This window comes from Epithele typhae (genome assembly GCF_022376455.1).
Source record: "Epithele typhae strain CBS 203.58 chromosome Unknown BXZ73scaffold_2, whole genome shotgun sequence".
NCBI lineage: Eukaryota > Fungi > Basidiomycota > Agaricomycetes > Polyporales > Epitheliaceae > Epithele > Epithele typhae.
Genome location: NW_025954193.1, coordinates 190460 through 215078, shown reverse-complemented (window position 1 = coordinate 215078; position 24619 = coordinate 190460). Strand labels below are relative to the sequence as shown.

Below are 24619 nucleotides of genomic sequence, written 5' to 3'. Positions count from 1 at the left end.
CACGATGCGCGACGGCGAGGACGCGAGCGCGCGCCGCGGCCCGGCAAGACGCTGGCGGGTCCACAACTGGACTTAGGGCCGGGGCCGGTGTAGCCTCGGAGCTTGCAATGATGGTCGTAGAGTGTGACCATGCTCTACGTTGACCACCTAGGGTATCGTGGTGTGTGGAGAGTGTGGGGATGTGGAGGCCGAGGTGCGGGGTGCGGGGAAGTTGGGGAAGAGGACGATATGCGCGGGCGCTGAAGAAACCTTCGATGCTTCCAAAGTCCCACCGGAATTTGAAGCGCATCTTGCCAGGTACGCGCGCTGAGCGCTGAGCGGCTGAGATAGACCAATTCTTGACGAATCTGGCCTCATGGTTCTGACCACACGGTACGTTGAGGCCGGGAATCGGGACCCTCCCAAAGCCGGGCTAGGAGTGCGCCGTCATTGTGGGCGCGCATCTAAGGCCAGCCGACATATCGTACACGGATCTCGGTATCTGCTCATGGTTCCTCACTCTCACGTGAGTTCTCTAGACAGTGTCTCCTTCGTCCTCAGACGGGAAGTAGTGAGGAAGCAGAGACCTGCAAACGGATATGTGTAAGCATGTTGCTCTGGGTCTAATCTCTACGAGAGCACTTACTCGTACACGAGCTTATCTGCGTCACTCCAGACGACAAATATGGTCCTGTCGAGCTGATGGCAGGGAATCAGTCTCATTGCCGAGGGGACATGCCCTCCCGTCTCGATAGTTCCCTCACAGAAACCCGCAAGCAGTCTACACACCAGCACGAGGCAGTGGGGCCAAGCCACCCTCGGAAGCGAGTTGTTGTTTCGAGGGAGAGACAGTAGGCCTCCCTCGAGATCGAGGGCACCCGTATGCCAGTGTCACAGAACATCCACGCAGCGAGTCGCAGTGGGAAAGTGCGACCCAGATTAGGGATACACACCTTGTCACCTTCAGGTGTGTCCAAATATCCTCTCGCAACGTTCAATGCGATATGAGTGGCGTCTTTAATGGGATACCCATAAATGCCGGTTGAAACGGACGGGAAAGCCTATAAAAAGACACGAAGGATTAGCGCGTGTGTCCACAGAACCTCAACGTTGAACCTTGTATCGGTACGCACAACGTGTTTCAGCGAGCTGGCGACCACCAGCTGCAGGCTTGTCTTGTAACAAGAGGCGAGCTGTTCTGCTTTCTCTTCCTTCTTGTAGGACGAGTAAATGGGCCCCACGGTATGAATGATGTGGCGTCTATGGTCATCCAAAGTCAAATGGGGCGAGCTGGGACGTATCAAAATGGAGGCGTACGCAGGGAGATCATGTCCTCCGGTGATCTTCGCGTCCCCAGTCTCACATCCGTTCAATTTTCGACCTGATGCAATGACGTCGTGAGCGGCGCACGGGGTTAATGAGCATCAAAGATGGGAAAAGCGCTCACATTCTTCGAGCAGCGACGGGCCAGCGGCGGCGTGGATAGCACCATCGACTAGAGAAACGGCAGGCGCAGGGTTTTCAATGGGCGGTGCGAGGAGCGCACGCGAGAGCTTACCTCCGCCTCCGCCTGCGAAATGGTCGCACGAGCATGGAGGGACACGGGGGTGAGCCTTGTTCCCAGACAGGAAGGGCACAAGGAAAGGCGTACCGAGAAGGGAGCGGTTCGCGGCGTTGACAATGCAGTCAATGTCGAGTGTCGTAATGTCCCCTTGGCTGGCGCAAACACGCGCGCATGCAAACGGATGGAGGACAATGTCGCCGTGGGGGGCGGGTCAAATCAGTTGCGCGCGGATGCCGGGCGTTCACATCAGAGGGAACCACTGACAACAGCGACACCCGGTCCAAGAGGGCAGCGCGCGGGGCGTGCCTGGGAGCAACCTTTGCGGGCTTGAGGACGCCTCGGGTGTACAGCTCGCGCAGCGTCGGGATCTTGTCGAGATGGAGTGGCATCTGGATGGTGGTGGACGAGGGGCCGCTGCTTGAGGGGACCGGCTCATGGGACGATCGGACGAGATTGCCGATTCGGGCCAGCCGAGCACTGCCCCCGCGCCTCCGGCGGAGAGGGACCGAACGGGCGTCTGCACTGGCCTCTTGGATTTGGTCGGTCTTGTACTTCCTGCTCATAACCCATCCCCTCTCGCCCTTCCCTCCGCACCCCCACCACGCCCACTCATGGGTAACTGCTGCTCAGATCCCGTCAACTTCGACGGCGAGGTCGACCTCTTCCACTTTGATCTTCACCGTGCTGTAGGAAAGGGTGCTTTCGGCAAGGTCCGCCCCGCGCATACACCCACTCCGCGCCTGCGCTCACCGACGTGTTTTCTCCCCTCTAGGTTCGCGTTGTCGAGCACAAAAAGTCCAAGCAGCTGTATGCCCTCAAGTACATTGATAAGGCCAAGTGCATCAAGCAGAAAGCTGTTGCAAACATCATCCAGGAGCGTCGTCTACTGGAGGAGGTTCGTGACCTTTCCTTCTGCTGCAATGCGTCTCCCTCCACCTCAGCAAGACTGCGCGGGGCTTCAGCCTGGCACCGTCAGCACGCTCAGGACGCGAACCGCTCGTCCTGTGGTCTTCCCAGCGGTCATTCCCGCTTCCGGGCGCTTAGACTGTCAATGTCATGCGCGCGCACCCCAGGAACGGTGGCTGCTGGCCTGCCGCTGCTGCCCGTTTGACCTGGTGCTCGCATTTCGTCCGGTCTTATTGGGTTTTATTTGCGGCAGGCTTTGCATGCTTTACCGTTGCCTCATAGGACATGGCCCATCATGCCGCCCATCCGAACCTCTGCTCCTTGGGGACCAGGTGCGCACCGTGATATACTGATGCCCATCAACCCCATGTGGACATGGTGGCGGCAGCCTATCACGGTTCCGTATATTACGCTCGCGTCTGCCTTGAGGGCGCGCGCTACGGTGTTCACGGATTTTACGACTCTGCCGCTGCCGCTGTGTCTCCATCAGTATCATGTCAAGCCGTGAGGGTGATGTGACTGAGCCGCGCTTTCTCCACAGATTGACCATCCCTTCGTCGTCAACTTACGCTATGCGTTCCAAGACGACGAGAACTGTTTCTTTGTGCTCGACCTTATGCTCGGCGGGGACCTGCGTTGTAAGTCACCATTGGGGAGTACTCGCTGTTGTTGAAACTTGGGCTCATGTTACGGCATCTTACAGTCCACTTGGAGCGGTTGCGATACATCCCCGAAGAAGTTGTGCGTTTCTGGGTGGCCGAACTATCTTCGGCGCTGGAGTACCTCCATCGGAAACGCATCATCCATCGGTATGTCAGCGCTTCGCGTTGCCTCTCACGCCCATTTCTGACTTCCGTTCTATGTAGTGACTTGAAGCCTGACAACATCTTGCTCGATGCCATGGGTCATGCCCATGTTACTGACTTCAACGTCGCCATCCACTACTCGGAACGACGAATGCACACTAGCGTCGCGGGCAGCATGGCGTACATGGCCCCCGAGGTCATTGGTCGCCAGGGCTATACGTGGTGCGCGGACTGGTGGAGTCTTGGTGTGGTCACATGGGAGCTCCTCTTCCACCGACGACCGTTCGATGGTCGCACTGCGGAGAAGATGAAACAGTCCATTCTCAAGGATCACGTCCGCCTGCCTTCTCGCGCATCGGAAAAATGCAGCAAGGAGGGCCAGCAGTTTGTCATGGGGGTGCGTGTTCCGAGTGGACCCGGACTTATCGTGGCGAGCCGCTGGCTAACATCTGGTTCCTGCACAGCTCCTTACGCGGGATTCCAAGCAGCGCTTGGCGTGTCGCGACAGGGACCTCGGCATCGAGGATATTCGAAACCACCCTTGGATGGCCTGTATCGACTGGGACACCTTGGAGAACAAGGAGTCCCAGCCTCCGTTCGTCCCTGACGTGAGTAACGCCTGTTGCACACATGTTGTTAGCGGCCTAACGGCATGAATATAGATGAAAAAGGCGAACTTTGATGTCTCTCATGAGCTCGATGAGTTCCTGATGGTCGAGAAACCGCTCGTTCATTCGAAGCGGAAGCTGAACCCTGACCTCGAGAAGATGAAACCCGAGCTTCGGCAGCTAGAGGAGCAGTATGTACTAATTCTCCTCTCTCTCTCTACCAGCGCTGACAGAGTGACCTAGATTCACGCTCTACGACTTCTCGAAGAACAAGCGGATATCATACTATCCCCATAACCAGCCAATCACCAACGGCATACATGCGGATGCGGATGCCAGCGAAATCGCCCCGTCTACCACGAACACGATTGCGCCAACATCCACTATGGTGCACGGTTCGAGACCCGGGTCCCCCCTCAACGAAGATGAGATACCCACCCAACAGTTCGCCTACTCGCATCCGCCTATACCATCTGTCAACGGAGACGGCTCGACAGAGTCAAAGCCATGATAATTCACGGCTTTTAAACACCCAACTACGACTATCCTTATAACGTCTCTTCGTTCGTCCGTACTCTGCTGGTTTCAGGTCATCCTGCCTTCACTCCCTCATTCTGGTTTACATCAACATCCCCCACGACCACCATCCACGTCCATGCATCACGCACTACACTCATCCATTCCCGTCCTCATCCCGCTTGCATGCATCACTACCTATCGTTACCCCCTAATCTGTATCATTAGTCATCTGCGCCCGTGTCCCTGCATCATTCTGCTGATTACCCCGCTTAGCGTACAGCCTACTACTCCGTTACCCCCTTGTACGCTACCACCACAGTCCGTCGCTGGTCCGGTCGCTGTGCTTGTTTACGAATACCGGACTTGATACGCAACTCACCCCGACAAACCGATTCTCGAAGGATTAGGCTCGTCAATGCACTCACTCCCCCGGTCGCTCGCACTCGCGGACCCCCGCTGCCTCATGTTCTCCACGCACGCCCCACACGCATAATGTCTCTCGCATTTTGCATATGGGAGAAAATGCCCCATACACGCATCCTCCGACCCTACCACCCGCCCTTGTTCCATGTTCGTCGACCCCTTTTCACTTGTCGCTCTTCTCCATGGTTCCCCCACGTTGTTCACAGTTCGGCTTTCTTGTCTCGGCGCGCGCCTGGCTCCATACCCTACCAGTCTTGTACTAAAGTGTGCAATCCTATATCTCTCTTCTTCTTGGCCGGCTCCGCTGCCTGCCTGCGCCTCGTTCTCTCCACATGGGCGAAGTCTATCTGTCGGCAGGGCGACGACGGATGGTTTACGCCCACTCGTGCGCACTCCGGTGGCATTTCCGCGAACGTCGCGAGAACTCGCGGTCCGTTGTGCAGCCCACGAGGCTCACACGAGGCCACCACGAGAGCGGTCCAGCGGAAAAGAACAAGAGGTTCCAAATTGAGGCGGGACCCCAAGCCAGGTTGCTCGGCAGCCCTGTCCATGAATATGGTTGCCCACCTATAGGCTCGATCATCCATCCGCTTTCGTGCTTGAGGAGGGATGACGAAAGCGGACGGATGATCGAGCGTAGCCCACCTAGTCGTTTCGTTGCTTGACCCCTCACGCCATCGAGGGTGGGCCCGGACAGATTCGTGTCGAAGAGGGGAATATCAGCATTATCTCGCGCTCGATTGCGCAGATCACGGCGCAGAAGGAAGCGCATCGTAGTGGGTCGTGACTATATAACTATATCACTACGCACTAGTACCCTGCTCGCAAAATCAGAGGGAGTCGTGCCTAATCGTCGAATGATGACCGGTATCGTTACGCATTCCACGCGTAAGCATGAGAAGAAGGTTCTCGATCCTGGCTTGACGATCCTGCAAGTCCTCGCGTCAGCTTCCCGACGCACCCACCTAGAACACATCTCAGACGCACCTGCAGCTCCTTCATCTCGTCCTTGAGCTTGTTCACGGGCATCCGCTTCATCTCTTCCACCATCGCCTCCACCCGTTTCACACTCCCCTCCACACCCGCGATGCTCACCACCCGGTCCCGCTTCACGCTGAACAGCGCCCCGAGTGGGCTCCGCGGGCCTGGCGGCACCTCCGCCGCGCCCGAGGGCGAGATCAGCGTCGGGAGCGCTGCGTTCGCCCTGCGCGGGGACACGCCCGGGGACGCCGCCATGCTCCGCGGGCGGCTCCGGCTCTGGTTCTGCGTGCGCGGGCGGAACGAGAGGCTCGTCGCTCGCCGAAGGTCCCCTGCCTCGCTTGTGAGCATGTTCGAAGACTGTTCGGGGAGCCCGGCGTGGCTGGCGGACATGTGCGGGTGCAGGGACTCGTGCGAGCGCGAGGCGGTGATCGAGGTCATGGGTGGGGCGGAGGTGGGCCGGTCGCCGTCGAGCTCGGAGCCGTCGAAGAGGTGGAGGTCGTCCTCGATGTCGACGCCGAAGATGGCCTCGTGGACGTCCATCGTGGTGCTGCCGAGGAGGTCGAGGAGAGGCATGTGCTGGACGCCGCGAGTGAGGCTGTCGTAGATGCGCTGTGCGCCCTGTGCGCCCCGCTCGCGTAGTCTTTGGCCTTGCGCGAGATAGCGCTCATAGATGGCAATAACAATCAATTGAGGGAAGGACTGTGTTGCGTATCAGTACATGGTGGCGGGCGGAAAACATATGGCTGACCGTAGTTTTGATGAGGAAAACGTTGGTCGAGTGGAGTGTCCTAGGAGACAGGACGAAGCTGAGAGGCCAAAGCACGATGAATGCAAGCATGTTGAATGGGGGCTGATAGCTGAAGAGAGTATCCTTGACGCTAAAACGCAAGTCCTCAGTACAGAGGCCACCGACGCGGGGTGGTGACAGTCACCCTTCTATCGTAGAGATGGAGTATTGGAACAGATACTCTTGCTTGGCATTCTTCACGAGAGAGTCAGCAGGTGTCCACTTAGGCACGCAAGTGAGTGAACTGACTGCATCAATGCGAGCGAATGTGTTCGAAAGGATAGAAATGAGGACTGAAACATGGACGTCAGACATCAACCACGGGATCTTGACAAATTAGACTTACTGGTGAGCAGTAAAGTGCTTGACATAGCAGCAAACATAGTCATGAGAATAGGTCCAAATAACGGATGAAAACTCTCCGCCTGAGCGAAACTCAGGTAGGTGTTGCCGAACCAGATCTGTACCATCAGCCACGCAATACTCTTCACGCTCCATTTGTTCGAGTCAGCGGCTGTAAAGTTGTCTTCGTGGGTATGTATCCCTAGACGAAGCACGCACTACATACCTAAGTTATGCAGGGTGAATAGCAGCCCCGAGAAACAGATGGCGGCGATCGCAATGAAGAACACGAAGTCCGCGATCATCGCCCGCAACGCCCTGGACTCACTGTGAGATCCCGTTCTCCAGAAACGTGTAGCAAAGCTTACAGAACTACAACGTTGTTCGAGACTGCAAAGAACGCAAGTCTGCACAAACACTTGGTGAGCACTAACACCGAAAGCACCCTCAGTAATGCCTGAACTTACCGCGGAAACAAAATACAAGCCCCGCAGGCCAAAACGTCAAAAGCGAAGTCTGAAGCTTCAGCTGGAGTAGTGTCAGCATTCAAGCTGCGCACGGATGGATGCGGTAAGACTGACGATCCCCGTCGTGTAATCCTTTGATGCGATATCCAATATATACCATGAATATGACGATAAAAGAGGAGTCAAAGACGTTCCAGAGCTGCAAGGAGGTTCAGCATTCAGTCTCAACCGTCTGCGTCACTGTACGGACATTTGCGATGTAGACTACCACAGACACCAGGTTAACAGCTGCCCTGGGAAATGATATATCTGACACTCACTCGTCCAGCCGTGTTCTTTGGACGCGGTATACTCTTCCAAAGCGAACGCAGCCGCGAACAGTATGAACACCTTCTCAAACACATTCATGGCGTTGATGTCCTTGGCTGCATCGAACGCATGTCAGTCCTCGGTGGGATATTGCAAGAGAGCGTCACGTACTCGAAAGACACAACAGGAACGTCGTCAAGAGCAGCGCGAAGTTGAGGAACTCGAGGTATGCTCCGTATCGAGGAACACGTAGCCTATAGTGGTCGAGGAAGGGAGCCTTCCGAACGTCATAGATCTCGATGCTGCGGGGCTTGTAGTTGTCTGCAAGAACAGAGCGTTGCGAGGACATTGAGAAGACCATGCGGCCCGAGTAAATGTTGTTGACGACGGTTTGAACGAGTGGGGAAGAGAGGAAGGATTTCGACTCGGTTGCAATAGCCATCTGAAGACAGAACACGCAGTCAGGGATTGGGGAGTAGTCTCGTGAGGGAAGCTTACCTCGAGAGCGCATTGAGGGTCGTAGGAACCGTGTCGCCCCACCACATTGCGCACGTCGTTAATGATGTCTTGTGGTGCTCCGGACAGAGGGTTCCAGCTGGCTGTGAGGACGGTGGCTACGCGTAGAGGATCAGATCCGAACGTGCCCAACAGCTTCATGGCGAGGATCTCGCACAGGGCGGCACGAGACATAAGCACTCCGGAGAAGGCCATATTATCCTCCGCTTCTGAAAGGAAGTGGGAGCGCACGACGAAGCATGCATAAACAACAGCCAAGTTGTCCAGCTTCGCATATTTGAAGACAAGCGGCCGCACGACCGCGAAGTTGATATCTGAGGCGGTCAATTGGCTACATTGTCTCAGCAGAAGGGCTGGCATCAAGAAAAAAGGTTACACACTCCCAGGTCAACGCAGAATCTGATCATAGCGTGTCAATGACGAAAAGTTTTCCCATTTGGTTCCACATACCAATGTCCGCCTGTAATGCAAGTTCAGGATGTGTGTACGCGCCAAGAAACTGGTACTCACCACGACGTCCCTCTGGATGCTCGGAATGAGCGGAAAGACCTTCACTTGGGCCAGAATCTCCGACGGCGGTGCCAGCAGTCGTGACTGTTCCTCCTCCATTCTGGCTTCCGAAGCGTTGCTTGTCGGGGTCGAGGGGAAAGAGGTCGGCTGAGCAGGGAATCCCAGCTCAAGGAGATGGGGGTTCGTAGGCAAGCAGTCGCGTCAGAAGGGGCAGAGATGGACGGTGCGAGGAGGGGCGGCGTGGGCAGACGATGGTCGCGGGGTGGGCACCGTCGCCGTCCTTTCGAGTCGGCGATCAGCTTGTGGCTGGAAGCGCAGACGCCCATAATATTCATAGCACCACGTGCCTAAAAGGATCAAGCCTCGGATCCCTCCGGCCCGAGGCAGGCTCCCGAGGACGTCTAAAAGGCTTGCGCTTCTCGATAGCCGCGGCCGCTTGCTCTCGGACATCCATCATGCCTGATAGAACTCTAGCCCTAGATCACCTCCCCGTAGAGGTATGCGCTCGCACTGCCTCGCCCTCCTTCGCAAACTGACCGCTCAGCCAGCTGCTTTACGAGATTTACTCGTTCGCGCTTTCTAGCGCATTTCCCTTGACCTCCAAATACATCTACACCGTCTTCAAGACTGCGCCCTCGTCGATCCATGGAGATTTCCTCATCGACTCCTATAACGCACAGTCCCAGAAATCAGCTACTGCTCGTGCCTTCGGATTCATATCTCAAGCCCTCCGATATCCCATCTGCACCATCCCCGTCCTCTCATCAGTTTTCCACAACCCTCGCTGCCCACGCATTCCTATGCGTGGGAACCACGACTTCATGCCCACCGTTCTTCCCCGACGACTATTCCGTAACTTATCTCCCCGCCATCATGGGTCTTGGACGGACACCGACGAGCCTCTCCCATTCCTGCGCTTCCTTTACACTCATCCTCGCATACCACCGATCGCCACGAACTCGCACGACGGCTACGCGCTCACTCGCGCCGTCTTCGCCGACCACGTCCCTCTCATCAGATTCCTTCTCGCGAACGAGGCGTCACCTGGCTGTAGGGACAACATCGCGGTCATGGTCGCCATTCGGAAGCGCAACCTCCCTCTCGTCAGGATGCTCATCGAACGCGATTGGACCGGCCCGGTAGACAGCCTAGAAATGAAGCCTAAGAGGCGGAAGAAGCTCCTCTTTGCCGGAGGCCCGGGAGGAGACGATGGAACAGAGCCAGGAGGGAGCGAAGGTTCTCACACAGCATCGAGCGACGCCAGTGGTTCCAGCAGCGGAGGAGGAGGCTCAACACTAGGGAAACGGAGGAAGCTTGGGGATAGGGTCAAAACGGACTCGATCATGTTGAGAGAAGCCGTGAAGGGCGACGCTAGGGACATCGTGGACTATCTCATGAAGGAGAAGGGGGTTAGCCCGGACATGCAGACCGTTCTACTGATGCAGTCAATGTGAGACTATCTAAGCATACCAACACTGAAATGATGGGTGTCCTTCATCGATGCATCTCCGGCTTGTAACCTTATGTCTAGTTATCAAGCGCGTGGTTTCGAGTCATATGTCCATTGTTACGAGCGAAGTGAGCAATCAAGTGTGGGGGGTGAGCGAGTACACAAGTACAAATTCAGTGGTACAGCGTCTAGTTTCGAAATCATCAGTCTTGCATGTTTTGCCTCTGTCAAGACAAATCGCTTCTCGCTGCGATCAAAGTGAAATTTGTACAAAAAAAAACCATGCATCTAGGACACTTTAAATTTCAAAGAGATTCGGCGTGGATGTGGTCAAGTCACGTGCGCAGTTGAACTGACCGGGCGCTCCAGCCAATGCAAGCACATGCGAGTCGTGCTCATTATTCTGACTCGATGGCGATAGACCAAGATTTATGTGTTTTGAGAGCACTACGGGCAGGTTTTCATCCCTCAGTTTGCACCTGTATGGTAATTCACCGAAGCCATACGGATTCTCTCGGACAGGTGTGAGTTTGAACCGTTTGCCCAGCTTGCGGTCAGTGAACTTTGCCGCAGTAACGTTTCTCACACGCTCACACCAGACGTAACCGAAGCTGGCACAATCATCGATGTTCAGTGCACGCACTCGCGATGACGGTGCATTGATACAATCAAGCCACTGTAACGCGCAGCGGTCTGACATATAAGACACTGAGGTCAACTCGCCAGTCGTTGGATCCCAGCTAAACATGCGTACTACCACCATTCCCGCCACCTTTGCCATCCTCGTCCTAGGCGTAGTATACGCCACAACTTTAGTCGTATCCGCTCACGGTAGGCCTGTTCCAGTGAGTCGCTAATGACAAGGGAGTGATTTGGCCCCGACCAACATCTCTTGAGCGTTATCCTACCAGGATGTACTGCCTGGCTCTCGGATGCGTCAAAGAGTAGACCGGGCGCCGAATGCTTGATACCTAGCAAGCATTAACTTAGGGAAAGGCGGATGCGGAAGCTGAGCGCGGAGGGCGAGGCAAACAGGCGAAGGAGCGAGTTGTGATTGCAATGAGCATGATACACCGATGGACAGAAACGAACCAAGACATAGCAAAACAGTGAGAGGAGACATCGGGGAGGTAAGCCGTACATCGGGTATGCGCGTCGCAAGAATACAAGGATAGAAATACACATCTTCAGATGTCGTCGATGTCGACCTCCTCGTCGTCCCCGAACTCGAACGTACACTCCCCTTCCTCGTCGCCAAACGCATCTGTCTCGTTGATCTTTGCGTTCTCCGGGAGCTCGCCGTATGCTTTCACTACCCAAGACGACACCGTTAGTCGGGAGCGCTGAAGACTAGACGGTTGGAGACGTACAGCTCCGAGCTTCGTCGGCGGTGTACTTCACGATGACATCCGCCTTGTCGTCTTGGAAGTCGCGCAGGGAGATCAGGATGATATCCCCCTGGTTGATCCACACCTAGCGGCAGGAAAGATGGCCTTGGTAAGAGTCCCTCTGAAACTACCAAGAAACATGACTCTGCGTACCTTCTTCCTCATCTTCCCCCGGATGTGTGCCAACCTCTTCTCCCCGTCGAAGCAGAGTGCCTCCAGGCGACCATTACCAAGCATCTTGGTTACTTGAGCGTACTCTTGACCGTCTTCACGGAAGACCAGTTCGCGCTTGTCATCGTCGTTCTCGTTCTTTCCACGTCTCCGGTTCTTTCCACCCTGTACTATAACATGAGAGGATGCAGGCAAATAGCTCCCAAGGAGGGCTGACCTTTCCCTTGTTCTGCGCACAAAATCCCGATCAGCAAATGAAGCGGGGAAGGAAGGATGGCGGTCTGTACCTTCGGCATAGCTGCTGGGAGACGGATCGACTCCCTTCGAGTTTCCTAATTTCAGATGGCCCTGCGATTACCGCTGTGGGCAGGTAGGGGGAGTGAAGGGCGGGGGAGTGCACAGGCGGCTTGAGGGGAGTCAAGCGCAAGACGATCTTATAGGGATCGCGAGGCAGTCCCGGTGTGACTGTTATGTCACACACTTGGCTTCAGTGCTCACCGTCACGTCCACGGTCGGGTTCTCACTCGTCTAACACGCATCACCCGCCACCCTCAGCTTGATTCCTCCCCCTGTCCTTCCCTTGGTGCACGCAACAATATGGAGCACGAAGTAGACGGTTGGATTGCTCAGCTCAGTCAATGCAAGCAGCTTTCTGAGGCTGATGTGAAGCGGCTTTGCGACAAGGTGTGCGACTCCTCCTGATGTATGATAAGGGCTGGTGCCACCGCTCCAAACCGCGGTTCTCGCGCCTGCATGAGCGAGGTGTATGCGCCGGTACTGATCATGCTTGCTTTTTTGGTCATTGTAGACACGCGAGATCCTAATGGAGGAGTCAAATGTGCAGCCTGTGAGGTGTCCGGTAACGGTTTGTGGAGATATCCATGGTCAATTCGTGCGTCCTATGCATCCTCTCACGTAACCTCACCCTCACATCCGTCAACCTTGCTTTCTCTTCTATCCTCGCGATCATCTCGTATACCCCGCGTCCTTCAGCATGATCTTTCAGAACTGTTCCGCATTGGGGGCAACTCGCCCGACACGAACTACCTGTTCATGGGTGACTACGTGGACCGAGGCTACTACTCGGTCGAAACCGTCACCCTGCTCGTCGCCCTCAAGCTGCGCTACCGCGACCGAGTAACGATCCTCCGGGGCAACCACGAATCGCGGCAGATCACGCAAGTGTACGGATTTTACGACGAGTGCCTTCGCAAGTATGGCAACGCCAACGTCTGGAGATACTTCACCGACCTATTTGACTACCTCCCCCTTACCGCCCTCATCGAAAACCAAGTATGTCCTCTATTCCCGGTTTTCTCGCGCTCTGGTGATGGCTATGTGTGCTCCCTGATTGAGTTCGATGGCATATGGCACACGACACCCCTCCACCCTGAGGACCGATGATCCGCAGATCGAGTCTCGGAGTCTCGGTTGGTGGACCTCTCGATCTGTGGTTTGAGTGGGCTTAGGGCGGACCAGCCTTGGGCACACACACCGTTGTTTCCTTTCCCCTGCCGAGTCTTGTCGCAGTACGGTCGCCCGAAAGCTTGGAAGACAATATTCCGACTGTTGACATCATTTTCTGATGCCCACATGCCGGACGTCCGCATTGTCGAGGAATGATGTTCGTGTGCTGACCGTTACTCCCCAGATATTCTGCCTTCATGGTGGCCTCTCACCTTCAATTGACACGCTAGACCACGTACGTGGGATTGACCGTGTGCAAGAGGTCCCGCACGAGGGCCCCATGTGCGACCTCTTGTGGTCTGACCCCGACGACCGGTGTGGTTGGGGAATTTCACCCCGCGGTGCGGGTTACACCTTCGGTCAAGACATTAGCGAAGCGTTCAACCACAATAACGGTCTCACCCTGGTCGCACGGGCGCACCAATTGGTTATGGAAGGTAAGCTTCGTCGAGCTAACACTGGGCTTGGCTGTCGTCATACTGATCGTCCCGTTCTCGGACAGGCTACAACTGGGGCCAGGACCGGAATGTCGTCACGATCTTCTCTGCGCCCAACTACTGCTACCGCTGCGGCAATCAAGCCGCGATCATGGAGATCGACGAAAAATTGTCGTACAGCTTGTGAGTATCTTTGTTTTGGACGGTTTTCCTTATACCTAACCTCTCTATTTCTTCTTACCCAGCCTGCAGTTCGACCCAGCTCCCCGAGCGGGCGAACCTCTCGTTACGCGTCGTGTCCCGGACTATTTCCTCGTACGTCTGTCCGCTCCTGTAGCAGTAATGTGCAGCTTCCCTAATCTCTGCTCGACAGTGATCTGCTCCGCACTCATCGATTCTGTCTACACGCATCTCACCCGTGTCATTAGTACAGTACTTATCGTACATCCGTACTTTGTAGCTCACTATGTCAGACGTCCCGATCCCAAGATGATACCTTTTCCTTGTACATTCGATCATATAAACAGCGAAGATGCTTGTAAATGGATAGTAGAAGCGAGCAGTGTAATACAGGGATGTCCCCCGACTGCACCTTGTGCCGCTCTTCAAGAGCTCTGTGTGCGCATGTACCGTCTTTGGATGCATGCCAACTCGATCTGCGGCACGTACTTGAACGAGAGTAGGGCCGACGTGATATGACGCGAGGTGTCACTGAGTCACCCCACCCTGTGATTTATGAAGTCACGCGTCAATGGGCGTTTCTTGTCTCGAGATTTCTGACTTTCGAGTGCGAAGATCTGAAGCGCCTTCTACTTCTCCTTCCCCCTCCTTCGCTTACCCATCATGGCCGAACCTCAGGCAATGTACGCCACGGACGAGGTTTGCAAACATGTCGTGTACGAAGATAGTCGTGCTTAGATGTTGTGCAGTACGGCCGTCCGTTCATAATCCTCCGGGAACAGGCCAAGAAGACTAGGACTCACGGCGTAGAGGCTATCAAGGTGCGCATCCACTCGCGCAGCTCGCTGTCTGCCTCTGATACCCGCAATAGTCGCACATTCTGGCCGCGCGCACGGTCGCGAACATCATCCGCACATCCCTCGGTCCAAGAGGTACGCGCGTCCGAGCTTGCAACCCCTCGGACTCAATTTAGTATTTATATGCAGGTCTCGACAAGATCCTCATTTCTCCTGACGGCGAAATCACCGTAACAAACGATGGTGCGACTATCTTGACTCAGATGGAGGTGGAGCACCAGATCGCGAAGCTCTTGGTACAGCTCTCAAAAAGTCAGGATGATGAGATCGGAGACGGGACGACGGGTGTAGTCGGTGCGTTTCTCTTTGTGTTCTCCGAAGCATATTCTTAAACCCACGCAGTTCTTGCGGGTGCACTCCTTGAGCAGAGTGAGGAGCTGCTGGACCGTGGCATCCATCCCATCCGGATAGCAGATGGTTTCGACCGAGCGTGTGCGGTCGCGGTCGAGCACCTCGATCGCATCTCAGATGAGGTCAAGTTCACACCACAGGATACCTCAAATCTCTTGAAGACAGCAATGACGAGTTTGGGGAGCAAAATGTTCGTCTCCCCCGCGTGTCTGATTCTCGCGGTGTTGTATCCTCATGCTCGTTCAATTTGCAGTGTATCGAAAGAGCACCAACAATTCGCGGAAATCGCGGTACAAGCTGTCATGGCCGTCGCTGACCTCGAGCGGAGAGACGTCCCCTTCGATATGATCAAGGTCGACGGCAAAGTCGGCGGCTCGCTCGGCGACACCACCCTCATCCGCGGTGTGCTCATCGACAAGGACATGTCGCACCCGCAGATGCCCAGCACCGTGCGCGACGCGAAGCTCGCGATCCTCACGTGCCCGTTCGAGCCCCCGCGGCCGAAGACAAAGCACCAGCTCGAGATCACGAGCGCGGAGGAGTACCGCAAGCTGCGCGATTACGAGAAGGAGAAGTTCGCGGACATGATCAAGCGCGTCAAGGACACCGGCGCCAACCTCGTCATCTGTCAGTGGGGCTTCGACGACGAGGCGAACCACTTGCTCATGCAGAACGACCTCCCTGCTGTGCGGTGGGTCGGTGGTCCGGAAATCGAGGTGCGTCTGTTGGGTTGTTCTGGTGCCCCACACCTCATTAAACCCTCGTTCAGCTCATTGCGATCGCAACAAATGGTCGCATCGTTCCCCGGTTTGAGGACCTCACGGCGGCGAAGCTTGGCAAGGCCGGTCTGGTTAGGGAGCTCACCTTCGGCACAACACGGGACAAGATGCTTGTCATCGAGGAATGCGCCAATGCCCGGACAGTCACCGTGTTCGTGCGGGGGAGCAACAAAATGGTCTGTTTGAGTCTACATGAACTCTCTGTGATCGCCAACTGATGCGTATTAGATCGTGGACGAGGCGAAGCGCGCGCTGCACGACGCCATCTGTGCCGTCCGAAACCTTGTTGTGGATGGCCGAGTGGTCTACGGTGGTGGTGCCGCAGACATCAGCTGTTCGTTGGCTGTGAGCAAAGCCGCGGATGAGGTATGTTATATCCTTCTATGCTTGTGAGAGCGGTTTGACCGACCGGATCGCAGATCCCTTCGATTGAGCAGTATGCGATGCGCGCATTCTCCTCTGCCTTGGACGCCATTCCCCTTGCCCTCGCCGAGAACAGTGGTTTGTCGCCAATTGAGACCCTCGCGGAGGTCAAGAGCAGGCAAGTTAAAGAGGGCAATTCAATGCTCGGAATTGACTGTATGGGCAAAGACGAGAATGGTATGTGCTAGAGATGGTGTTCGAAACGACTGCACTCACTCGTGTCGACTATTCTGTAGACATGAAACAGCAAAATGTGTATGATCCGCTGATCTCGAAGAGGCAACAGTATTTGCTCGCGACTCAACTCGTTCGGGCTGTGCTCAAAATCGGTAAGCATTCGCTATCTCTTCTTCGGTGGTGTCTCTCGGAGCTGACAATGCTTGGTGTTGTAGACGACGTCATTGTGGCGGGAGAAGCAGACGCAGAGTAACTCGATGTACTTTATACACATACAATACAGACACTGGTTGCATTTCCGAGTCAAACACATGCTGTACGCGAGGGAAGAGCTTTCTCGTGCAGGTGAAACTTTTCAAGGAGCTCGGGAGTGTTCTCTGACATTTGACCTGGAAGTGAAGCTCTGCATGCAGTTAAAGGCTTGAAGCGTTGTCACGTTTCCAGAGATCAGAAACCCGCTTGCTTGCTATTGTCGTCCCAGTGCATACCGAGCGCGGCAAGTCCTGTAGCTCGTACGAAGGTCTCCGAGGAAGTCGGATTCCCCGCGGCCCGGTTTCCGGGCGTCAATCGAGTTTTCCCTTCGAAGTCGTCTTTCTTCAGCCACTTATATGTTCCAACACCAGACTACTCTTCCTCCCTCTTCCTGATTCGATTATACGTCCCAGCTGTGTGGGGAGATGGTCGCTAAAGACAAAGCTGCCGCCAAATCTCCCTCTTCGAACTGGCTTGCTCTCCAGAAGGTACGTCTTCGTTCCGTTCGAGGAGGAAACAGTAGGGACACCACTGACATGGGATCTCCTTCTCGAAGAAGCTCCCAAAGTCGAAAACGACCGAAGGCGGTGTGAGCGCGTTCGTCGCGCGTAAGCGTCGCAAACTCGCACACGCTTCCGAATCCCCAGCACCTTCCTTCGTCGATCTTGCAACTCAGCCGTCTTCGTCACTGTCGAGTACTCATGAATTTCCCCGCGGTGAAGTGGAGCATGCGCCTGGAAAAGCGTCGATAAAGGATGAAGTCAAGAACGGAGAGTCTGTTGCAGATCTGGTGAAGATGGTTCTCGGAGAGACTGAGCATCCGCACCCGCATCATCAGTACGTCCCTTATTCTCACCAGAGTCGTGCGCTGTACTGGCCGGGAGGGTCGCGTTGACTTTTTTGCCTGTCGCTCAGGCCGGGGAAGTACCTATCTCTTGATTGTGAGATGGTCGGGGTGGGTATTGACGGCTCAGAATCCGCGCTCGCGCGCGTCTCGCTAGTCAACTTCTACGGACATGTTCTCCTCGACGCCATCGTCCGCCCGCGCGAACGCGTCGTCGACTACAGGACCGAGTTCTCTGGCATTCGGCCCGCAGACATGGTCAACGGTGCGTCTTCTGCCCCTCCTCTCCTGCTCCGCATAATATGAGTTCTGCTCTACATTCTGCTCTACCCTCCTGCGTTCTGCTATTAACTCTACGTGCTCTCCAGCACGACAATTCGTCGATGTTCAGAAAGAAGCGGCCGATCTGCTAAAAGACCGCATCCTCGTCGGGCACGCAGTGCACAACGACCTGAAGGCGCTCCTCCTCTCGCACCCGCGCCCCCTCACGCGCGACACGCAGCTCCTCGCGCACAAACACAACCTGATGCGCGGCCGGCGACCCGCGCTTCGCCACCTGGTTCGGCAGGAGCTCGGGCTCACGATCCAAGGCGGAGAGCATTCTTCGGTGAGTCGGGGTGTCGAGCTCCCCCGATGGATCCCGGGTCTCATACGTCGGTCCTTTCTAGGTCACGGATGCGCGTGCGACGATGGCCGTCTTCCGTCTACACCGGAAGACGTGGGAGAAAGGCCTCCGTGCGCCTCCACCACCCAAGTCTCCGCCTCCTTCATCCGCCGCCCGCAAACGGACACGATCCGAGTCTGAAGGGGATGACGACGAAGAGGAAGGGGAAGATGCCGAAGCAGCTCCGCCATTGGACCAGAAGGATGGAAGGACGGGGAAGAAGACTCGGGAATCGTTCCCGGGAGGGGGACGGAAGAGAGTTTCGTCCGGGCTTTCGACCGTCGTGAAGCGGATAGGTGGGACCGGTAAAGACGGCGACAGAGGGAGAGGGAAGCCAAAAGCAAAAGACAAGTGGTGGAAGGAGCTCGGACGTGGGTCAAAAGGCGGCATCAGGCTTCCAGTATAGAGCTCTCGGGCATGTAGTCGGTCGATGTTCTTACGCTCTCACGTGCATCATGTACTACTCCTCACTCCCTGGATCCATCACATTGTCGAAGAAGGCATCTAGATGATTGCGAAGTGCTATCGGGTATTACGAAGATTCTATGTAAACCGAGCATACGAACAGTTAGGCCGACAAGCGAGATATCCGTTAACTAATCCGCATCTCCTGCCGCAGAAGCATCAACGGCCCAGCCAGAGACATCTGACACGGCAGGGGCAGCGGCCTCTGGTGCGGCATGAACAGCATTCTCCGGTGCAGCAGTAATAGCGGGTGCCCCCGCCGTTGCCTCGCTCTCTGCAGCCGCCGGGTCAGCCGCGACTGCAGGAACGTGGACAGGAGCAGGAGCATCGTGAGCATCAAGAGCAGGGTTTGGCGCGGGAGCCGCTGGCCCGAGCTCGATCGCACACTTGATGTCCCACTCCCGCACGCCGACCTTCGCGCCGAGCCGACGCCACTCCTCCCACATACGCTCGCGGCGCTCGGCGCACATGCGCACGAGGGGGCCCCAGTATTTGTCGTGCTCGTAGAGCACCCGCGCGGAGCCGCCCCACTCCGCGATGAGCTCGGGCGGCGCGAAGAGGCCCTCGCCGAGCGTGTTCGGGTTTAGACGCAGCTTCGGGCGCGTTAGCGGGTCGATGAAGGGTATGATGAGCTTCATGAAGGCGTTCACGAGGAAGGGGATGTTCACGACGAGCGCGCGGCCGAGACGCTCTGGGTCTTCAAGTCGGTCAGCGGGGGAGGAATGTGCAGGCGGGCGGGGGAGGTGCTTACAGTGAGTTTGCAGAATGTTGAGCACCTGTGCAGGCCCGATGGAGATGAGCTCATATGGCGGAAGATAAGAGTAGATTCAGACGTACCGTGCGAGCCTGACCCAACGAAGGGTTCTTCGCGCGATCGGCAAAGTCGACCATGAGAACAAGAGTCCTATGCTCCCATATGAGTGACAATGCATCGTACAGCAAATGATACTCACTCGACTCCAGGACCCATAAGCTCCGTTAGGCGTTCCAGCGCCCAAACCACATAGTGCACTTGACGGATGCTCTCCTCGGTGTTTTGTCTACTAGGACGCAGGTAGAGAGCAGGTCGATTGTCGGAGTCGTAGCCCCAAATCATCATCTTGCCCGTCACGGCCTAGCGCACAGGTGTTGAGCGACAAATGCTGCCAATTTGAAGGGGCACGCACCTCCGGTTCGACATGCGCAGTATTGATGACGTCGTATACGCCAAATTCACGTCTCCACCTCAAGGTCGCCTCTACCCTCTTGACGCCTTCTGGTGCGCTCGCCCACTTGATCGCGCGGATAAACCTGAAGAATTCGGCACGTGAGTGGATGTGCCTAACGCCCTAAGAGAAGAGTGACGGACCTGAGCAGGCACTCGCGAGTCTTGGAACGTCATCGTGCACGTCAGTGAGCCGTCTAGGGCGCCTTTCCAGAACGCACCAACCAGAACTTTTCCTCCTCCGTGAGCGCACCGTTCTCTACTCCGGGCAACACGTAGTCCTCTGCCTGGAAGTGTTTCTCCACCTCAAGGTACAGCTTCTCTTGAGCGTCGGTGAGCTTGAGATTGGTGGGTAGTGCAGCGGGTTCGACGGCGACCTTGGGGGGAGGGCAGGCGACGTAGATGGCATCTTCGGCTTCTGTAGACTTCGGCGCCATGGAAGAATGGGCACGGAGGAGAGGGCGCGCGGGTGGTGGCGGTCGAGAGGAAAGGATGGCGCGAGGAATGGCGCCACCGCTGCAACCGCCGGGACAGCGCCCGTGCTTCTCGGACACCCGCTGTGTGGCATCAGTCACTGTCAGTTTGTTACGCACGGCATGCCAGCACCGCGGTTACATATTGACGGCACACGTGTATTCGTGCGGAAGGGACAACTCGGGGGAATTCATTGCGTCCAGCGCTAAACATATCGAGTGGCACATATAAATTATGACCAGACATCACCGGGTCAAAGTACAAGGTAATGGCCCCTGCGCTTCAGAGAGTGCGTATGCATGGGTGCTCCATACCCGGCATCGTGTGCGAGTGGTGCAGTCACACCAGATCGTAGAAGATCTGGAACAAAGAGTGGAGGATGTTTACCGTCAGCCGTGCAGAGAGCGAAGTATATGCATACTACACACCAATAGTCGTTCACCGAAACTTGGCGCAACTTTCGTCCAGGGTGAAGATATGGAGCTCCTTCTTCTTGAGGGCTTCGAGTAGTCCAATCACCGTGCGCTGAACATTCACGGCATCACCTAAGTCGTACACGTAGAGATTGTACGAGGTGTTGTCGATCTGCAATACATGCTGCAATCCAGGGCCTTTCAAACCCAATGTGGTCTTGCCCGACTTCATAAGAGTGACCACATGATTACCGACGGTGGTTGCGTATGTGACGAAGGCGAGTGGCGTGTTTTCGAACGTCCAGAAACGACCGTTCAGTCGAGGTATATCCTCGATGATGGTTTGAAAACATGTGTTGCGTTCCTCGACGGTGAAAGGCGGCATAGCCATGACTGCTGATCATCTGGATGCAGAGTGAGCCGATGTGGCTTGATGTCTGAACTGAGTAGCAACACTCACTGTATGATCTCAGCGGGGAGGTGGACTGAGTTTAACGTCGGTTGGAGGTTCGGCCACCCTGAGACGAGCGGAGTTCAAACATACGCTGGTCGCGTGCACCTTATCTCAACGAACAATTAGGATCGTCGCGGTCATGAGAAAAAAACAAATCTGGATAATGATATCTCATCGACCCCTCCATAAGCGTGTCGCCAGCGCGACAACCGACTGTCCCAACTCCTGCACGTGCACCACAAACCGTACAATATACAAAACTTGTCGCGCTCGGCGTGCAGTCGGACGACACGAACAAGCGGACAAGCAAATGCACTTTGGACTCCCCTGGAGCCAACCGATGTACCACAGTACGACCGTTGGGGGTACTGTAATGTCTTTCAGAGGAGACAGCTGTGAGATCGATGCGTCAGTTCACTGTGAATACCGTGGATATGACTGAGCTGTACTGACCGCATTCATCTGTTGAAACACATATCCCATACAGTACACATCCCATGAATACGGGTCCATTCGGGTAGCGTCACCAGGTTTCGACACGATTGAAGGGGGGAGCTCTATCCGAGATTGTAGGCCCGGGCCACAGGGCAGCTGGCGAGAGTACTCGAAATCGATGAGATAGGGATGTTCAGCAGACATCGATCGCCCCATGAGGACGTCGGTGCTCAGAGAGAACACGAAGTTTTCCAACGCAATGTCCTGGAATGATCATCCACGTAAGACAAAATCAAGCAATGAGATGCATCATAACGCACTAGATGGGCGACGTGCCGTCGGTGCAGATAGATCACATCCTATGCGCAAACCCAGATTATGTGAACGGCCCTTCGCACGACCACGAACGACGTACCTGCAGGCAAAGGTCGTAGTACCATAAGATCCTGCTCCAACACCACTGCTGTCTATACGTCGATTTGACCGACAGGAAATTGTGCATGAAAGGGAAAATAATGAAACGCCTCTCGTCATCGACAAGCTCACACGGCAAGATGTGCCTGTGCGCCCCCGGATCCTGGTGAAGGTATCGATAATTGATTTGTTCATTCGATCTGGAGTGGACGAGCTTGACAATGAACGAACGTTCTCGTCGATCGTAGTCATCTGTACGGAACAAAACGTGCTGAAAACTCGTGTTATAGGGACACATCGAGCTCCACCGTGCCGTACACTCACCGGCTTTACCATGTGGCGCAGCTGTATCCCTCTCTGTTTGAGCTCTGGATGCTCCTGGAGCCACTCGGGAATATGTTGGCAGGTCGCCCAATAGCCTTCCCAATACGCCTCGTCTGGGTTGTCGATCGCTCTAGACTCGTGGTAAGACATGGCAGGTGGAGAACCCTGAGATTGGAGTTGGAGAAGAAGAAGTAAGTCGGAGAAGCGTGGAAGTGTGAGACAGATTGTCCCTGCAAAAGTGCGCATCCAGAGTTCATGCTCTTGTGTTACGTAAACCATAACAGCGCGCGCCCGCACTGGCTGAGTCGGGGCGTCCCTTTACAATGATGTTACTTGCCTTTTTCTTCGCACGAAAGGCTACTCGCAAGCATTTCGCAAGAGGCTCCTAGCTCCATCGCCGCGCGAATCGCGTCCACTTCCCTAGACAGTGAAACCCCGACCAATCCATTTATCACAGCTTTCACATCGGAACTTTAAAGCCACTGCCCGAGGTGCCGGTTCGCGAGCGCGAAGGCCTTTGTGAGTGTTTCTCTCGTCCACCCTCCCCGTCGGGCCTCGACTGAGAATCACTGCGTACATTGTTCAAATATGGCGAGCAGAGAATGTCGCTCAAGAGTCATCTCGCTATACAAGGAACTCCATAGGCTAGGCCGCGACTATCCAGATCCTGCGTACGTCACCCGTTGTCCCCTCACACGACCTTCGTGAACGCCCGTCATGCACCGGTCGCTGACTTCGCTTGCAGGTACAACTATCATGGGAAGATTCGAGGTCTTTTTGAGAGTAAGCCGTTCTCGATAGCGCCTGGCGACACGTTTTGACGTCCACTCGCCCGCGATACCTACGGTTCCTCCCAAGAACAGAGAATCGACACCTCACCGATTCCCAGGAGATAGAGAACGCGATCGGGATGGGCGAGTACATTCGCAACGGTGCGTTTCTTGTCGTCCGTCGTTCCCCGGAGCCATATCCCCCTCTTCTAGAAACGCTCGCGTTGTATTCCCTCCGGAAATACCGTCACCTCAAGCGCATGTATCCGCAATAGCCCCTTCCCCCTTGCCTCTGCACCCTGTTTTTCTTTTCGTGTCAGGCGCTGGGACTACGTGTACGTACGAGTATGATTGTGAAGCTTATTGTGGCCGATTCTCTGTAAATCTAGACTCCCGATGGCCTCCTTCCAAATCTGTGCGCACGACTGCACCTTGGCAGGTGAAGTCTTCGGAATCTGTTGGTCTGCAAGCGTATGTCCCGGCTGGTAGGCGATGGCTGGCCACGGTCTTCTCCCCAAATATGTTATCACGCCTCATATTCAAACGTTGCAAGACAAGCTCGCGTAGGCGCCTCTCTGATTGCAGCCGTACTCATTCTCGAATTCGAAACACGCGCGCTTGACGACATGTCTAGGACTCAGCCAGCAGCGCCGACTCCAATCTTGCAACTTGCACCATCGTACCCCTGATACGTACGTGGTGGGATGGGCGAACGACCATATTCGAGAACGATGGCTCTGAGGTGGGTATCAACGCTGCCGCTTCGATGCTGCCGATGCACCTCACACGATATCTTTGCTCTATATCTAGCGTGGTCTTGTGCGAAAGGCTCATGCTCACTTTCGGACCGGCGGTTGTCCGCCTATCCAGCTTGTGCTAGTCGACACATTGAAGCCCAAGAAGGTGGAGATCACCGACGACCTCCTCAGCCGTGTCCCCGACAACGTGTGGAGCTAGCTTTGTATGTCTTCTACCCACATAGTCTTCTCGATCCTAAGACCGCAGTCGAGCAGGTCCAATATCATACAGTCATCAGGGCGCTTTATATCTACATATTTCCTACTCCAAAGACTTCAAGCAAGTCTCCAAGTAGACTGTTTCCAGCCGACCCTGGCGGCACTCTCGTGGAGAAGGCCCAGACCGGCTGCCAGATTTCCTGGCAAATTGGATTGGAAGTCTCTGCCCCTCCCAGCCGCCAGCAGACGTTCTGAACGAACATGCAGGCCGCTACGCGCTCCAGACGCTCGACCGCTTCGACCCCGCAGCAGTGCCGCACCTCGAGGACGTCCTCCCCGCTCTCACGGCGCGCCACTACAGTGTCCCACGGGTCCTTGGGACAGACCTCGGATCCTCCTGATATACACTCCTTATAATCTTGAAAAAACGGCACTTCAGTGCGCAACGATGTTCCATGTAGCTAGAGTGACAATTCCAGCTGATCCCAGAGCTGATTGAGACCATGAAAATATGTTTTCACATTTCCGAGAGTGTGAGCAAACTTAGAGGACA

The 24619-nt window shown here is 55.5% G+C and overlaps 11 protein-coding genes across 11 annotated transcripts; 6 read left to right on the top strand and 5 right to left on the bottom strand.

Annotated features, from left to right (window-relative positions):
- Nucleotides 1-514: 514 nt before the first annotated feature.
- BXZ73DRAFT_38631 (A1pp-domain-containing protein) lies at nucleotides 515-1932 on the bottom strand (the record flags this gene model as incomplete). The annotated part of the gene is made up of 9 exons (XM_048018233.1): nucleotides 515-566; nucleotides 626-678; nucleotides 933-1040; nucleotides 1113-1239; nucleotides 1297-1360; nucleotides 1427-1474; nucleotides 1538-1549; nucleotides 1631-1695; nucleotides 1808-1932. The coding sequence occupies 9 exons, from the start codon at nucleotides 1930-1932 to the stop codon at nucleotides 515-517; spliced, it is 654 nt and encodes a 217-aa protein (XP_047882995.1).
- Nucleotides 1933-2154: 222 nt separating this feature from the next.
- BXZ73DRAFT_38167 (kinase-like protein) lies at nucleotides 2155-4374 on the top strand (the record flags this gene model as incomplete). Its single annotated transcript, XM_048018134.1, has 8 exons — nucleotides 2155-2253; nucleotides 2316-2438; nucleotides 2991-3087; nucleotides 3153-3258; nucleotides 3316-3652; nucleotides 3720-3863; nucleotides 3918-4054; nucleotides 4107-4374. The coding sequence occupies 8 exons, from the start codon at nucleotides 2155-2157 to the stop codon at nucleotides 4372-4374; spliced, it is 1311 nt and encodes a 436-aa protein (XP_047882994.1).
- Nucleotides 4375-5635: 1261 nt separating this feature from the next.
- BXZ73DRAFT_38604 (uncharacterized protein) lies at nucleotides 5636-8816 on the bottom strand (the record flags this gene model as incomplete). Its single annotated transcript, XM_048018228.1, has 16 exons — nucleotides 5636-5734; nucleotides 5793-6485; nucleotides 6535-6664; nucleotides 6719-6768; nucleotides 6823-6866; nucleotides 6920-7087; nucleotides 7142-7233; nucleotides 7284-7322; nucleotides 7383-7443; nucleotides 7497-7581; nucleotides 7633-7646; nucleotides 7703-7807; nucleotides 7863-8133; nucleotides 8190-8538; nucleotides 8588-8606; nucleotides 8708-8816. 16 exons carry the CDS (start codon nucleotides 8814-8816, stop codon nucleotides 5636-5638), a joined length of 2328 nt encoding a protein of 775 aa, XP_047882993.1.
- Nucleotides 8817-9172: 356 nt separating this feature from the next.
- Nucleotides 9173-10171, top strand: BXZ73DRAFT_86588 (uncharacterized protein; the record flags this gene model as incomplete). The annotated part of the gene is made up of 2 exons (XM_048024261.1): nucleotides 9173-9214; nucleotides 9266-10171. The coding sequence occupies 2 exons, from the start codon at nucleotides 9173-9175 to the stop codon at nucleotides 10169-10171; spliced, it is 948 nt and encodes a 315-aa protein (XP_047882992.1).
- A 1183-nt stretch (nucleotides 10172-11354) lies between these two features.
- On the bottom strand, nucleotides 11355-12022 carry BXZ73DRAFT_95988 (eukaryotic translation initiation factor 1A; the record flags this gene model as incomplete). Its single annotated transcript, XM_048026955.1, has 5 exons — nucleotides 11355-11479; nucleotides 11538-11640; nucleotides 11709-11891; nucleotides 11944-11955; nucleotides 12014-12022. The coding sequence occupies 5 exons, from the start codon at nucleotides 12020-12022 to the stop codon at nucleotides 11355-11357; spliced, it is 432 nt and encodes a 143-aa protein (XP_047882991.1).
- Nucleotides 12023-12323: 301 nt separating this feature from the next.
- Nucleotides 12324-14123, top strand: BXZ73DRAFT_86586 (serine threonine protein phosphatase 2A; the record flags this gene model as incomplete). The annotated part of the gene is made up of 7 exons (XM_048024260.1): nucleotides 12324-12410; nucleotides 12535-12618; nucleotides 12720-13019; nucleotides 13378-13630; nucleotides 13696-13813; nucleotides 13876-13945; nucleotides 14091-14123. The coding sequence occupies 7 exons, from the start codon at nucleotides 12324-12326 to the stop codon at nucleotides 14121-14123; spliced, it is 945 nt and encodes a 314-aa protein (XP_047882990.1).
- A 350-nt stretch (nucleotides 14124-14473) lies between these two features.
- On the top strand, nucleotides 14474-16650 carry BXZ73DRAFT_86585 (chaperonin Cpn60/TCP-1 family; the record flags this gene model as incomplete). The annotated part of the gene is made up of 11 exons (XM_048024259.1): nucleotides 14474-14509; nucleotides 14560-14631; nucleotides 14682-14742; nucleotides 14797-14961; nucleotides 15010-15208; nucleotides 15272-15734; nucleotides 15788-15973; nucleotides 16026-16163; nucleotides 16217-16397; nucleotides 16457-16549; nucleotides 16613-16650. 11 exons carry the CDS (start codon nucleotides 14474-14476, stop codon nucleotides 16648-16650), a joined length of 1632 nt encoding a protein of 543 aa, XP_047882989.1.
- A 424-nt stretch (nucleotides 16651-17074) lies between these two features.
- On the top strand, nucleotides 17075-18563 carry BXZ73DRAFT_37937 (ribonuclease H-like protein; the record flags this gene model as incomplete). The annotated part of the gene is made up of 5 exons (XM_048018101.1): nucleotides 17075-17137; nucleotides 17206-17486; nucleotides 17565-17758; nucleotides 17862-18100; nucleotides 18162-18563. 5 exons carry the CDS (start codon nucleotides 17075-17077, stop codon nucleotides 18561-18563), a joined length of 1179 nt encoding a protein of 392 aa, XP_047882988.1.
- Nucleotides 18564-18753: 190 nt separating this feature from the next.
- Nucleotides 18754-20263, bottom strand: BXZ73DRAFT_38467 (CRAL/TRIO domain-containing protein; the record flags this gene model as incomplete). Its single annotated transcript, XM_048018198.1, has 7 exons — nucleotides 18754-19319; nucleotides 19374-19398; nucleotides 19460-19526; nucleotides 19576-19736; nucleotides 19789-19912; nucleotides 19971-19990; nucleotides 20048-20263. 7 exons carry the CDS (start codon nucleotides 20261-20263, stop codon nucleotides 18754-18756), a joined length of 1179 nt encoding a protein of 392 aa, XP_047882987.1.
- A 475-nt stretch (nucleotides 20264-20738) lies between these two features.
- Nucleotides 20739-22490, bottom strand: BXZ73DRAFT_73228 (uncharacterized protein; the record flags this gene model as incomplete). The annotated part of the gene is made up of 9 exons (XM_048021855.1): nucleotides 20739-21109; nucleotides 21174-21198; nucleotides 21258-21277; nucleotides 21464-21560; nucleotides 21621-21866; nucleotides 21923-21961; nucleotides 22018-22179; nucleotides 22248-22268; nucleotides 22341-22490. 9 exons carry the CDS (start codon nucleotides 22488-22490, stop codon nucleotides 20739-20741), a joined length of 1131 nt encoding a protein of 376 aa, XP_047882986.1.
- Nucleotides 22491-22928: 438 nt separating this feature from the next.
- Nucleotides 22929-23385, top strand: BXZ73DRAFT_86583 (uncharacterized protein; the record flags this gene model as incomplete). Its single annotated transcript, XM_048024258.1, has 4 exons — nucleotides 22929-23011; nucleotides 23086-23123; nucleotides 23204-23272; nucleotides 23324-23385. 4 exons carry the CDS (start codon nucleotides 22929-22931, stop codon nucleotides 23383-23385), a joined length of 252 nt encoding a protein of 83 aa, XP_047882985.1.
- Between the last annotated feature and the right edge of the window lie 1234 nt (nucleotides 23386-24619).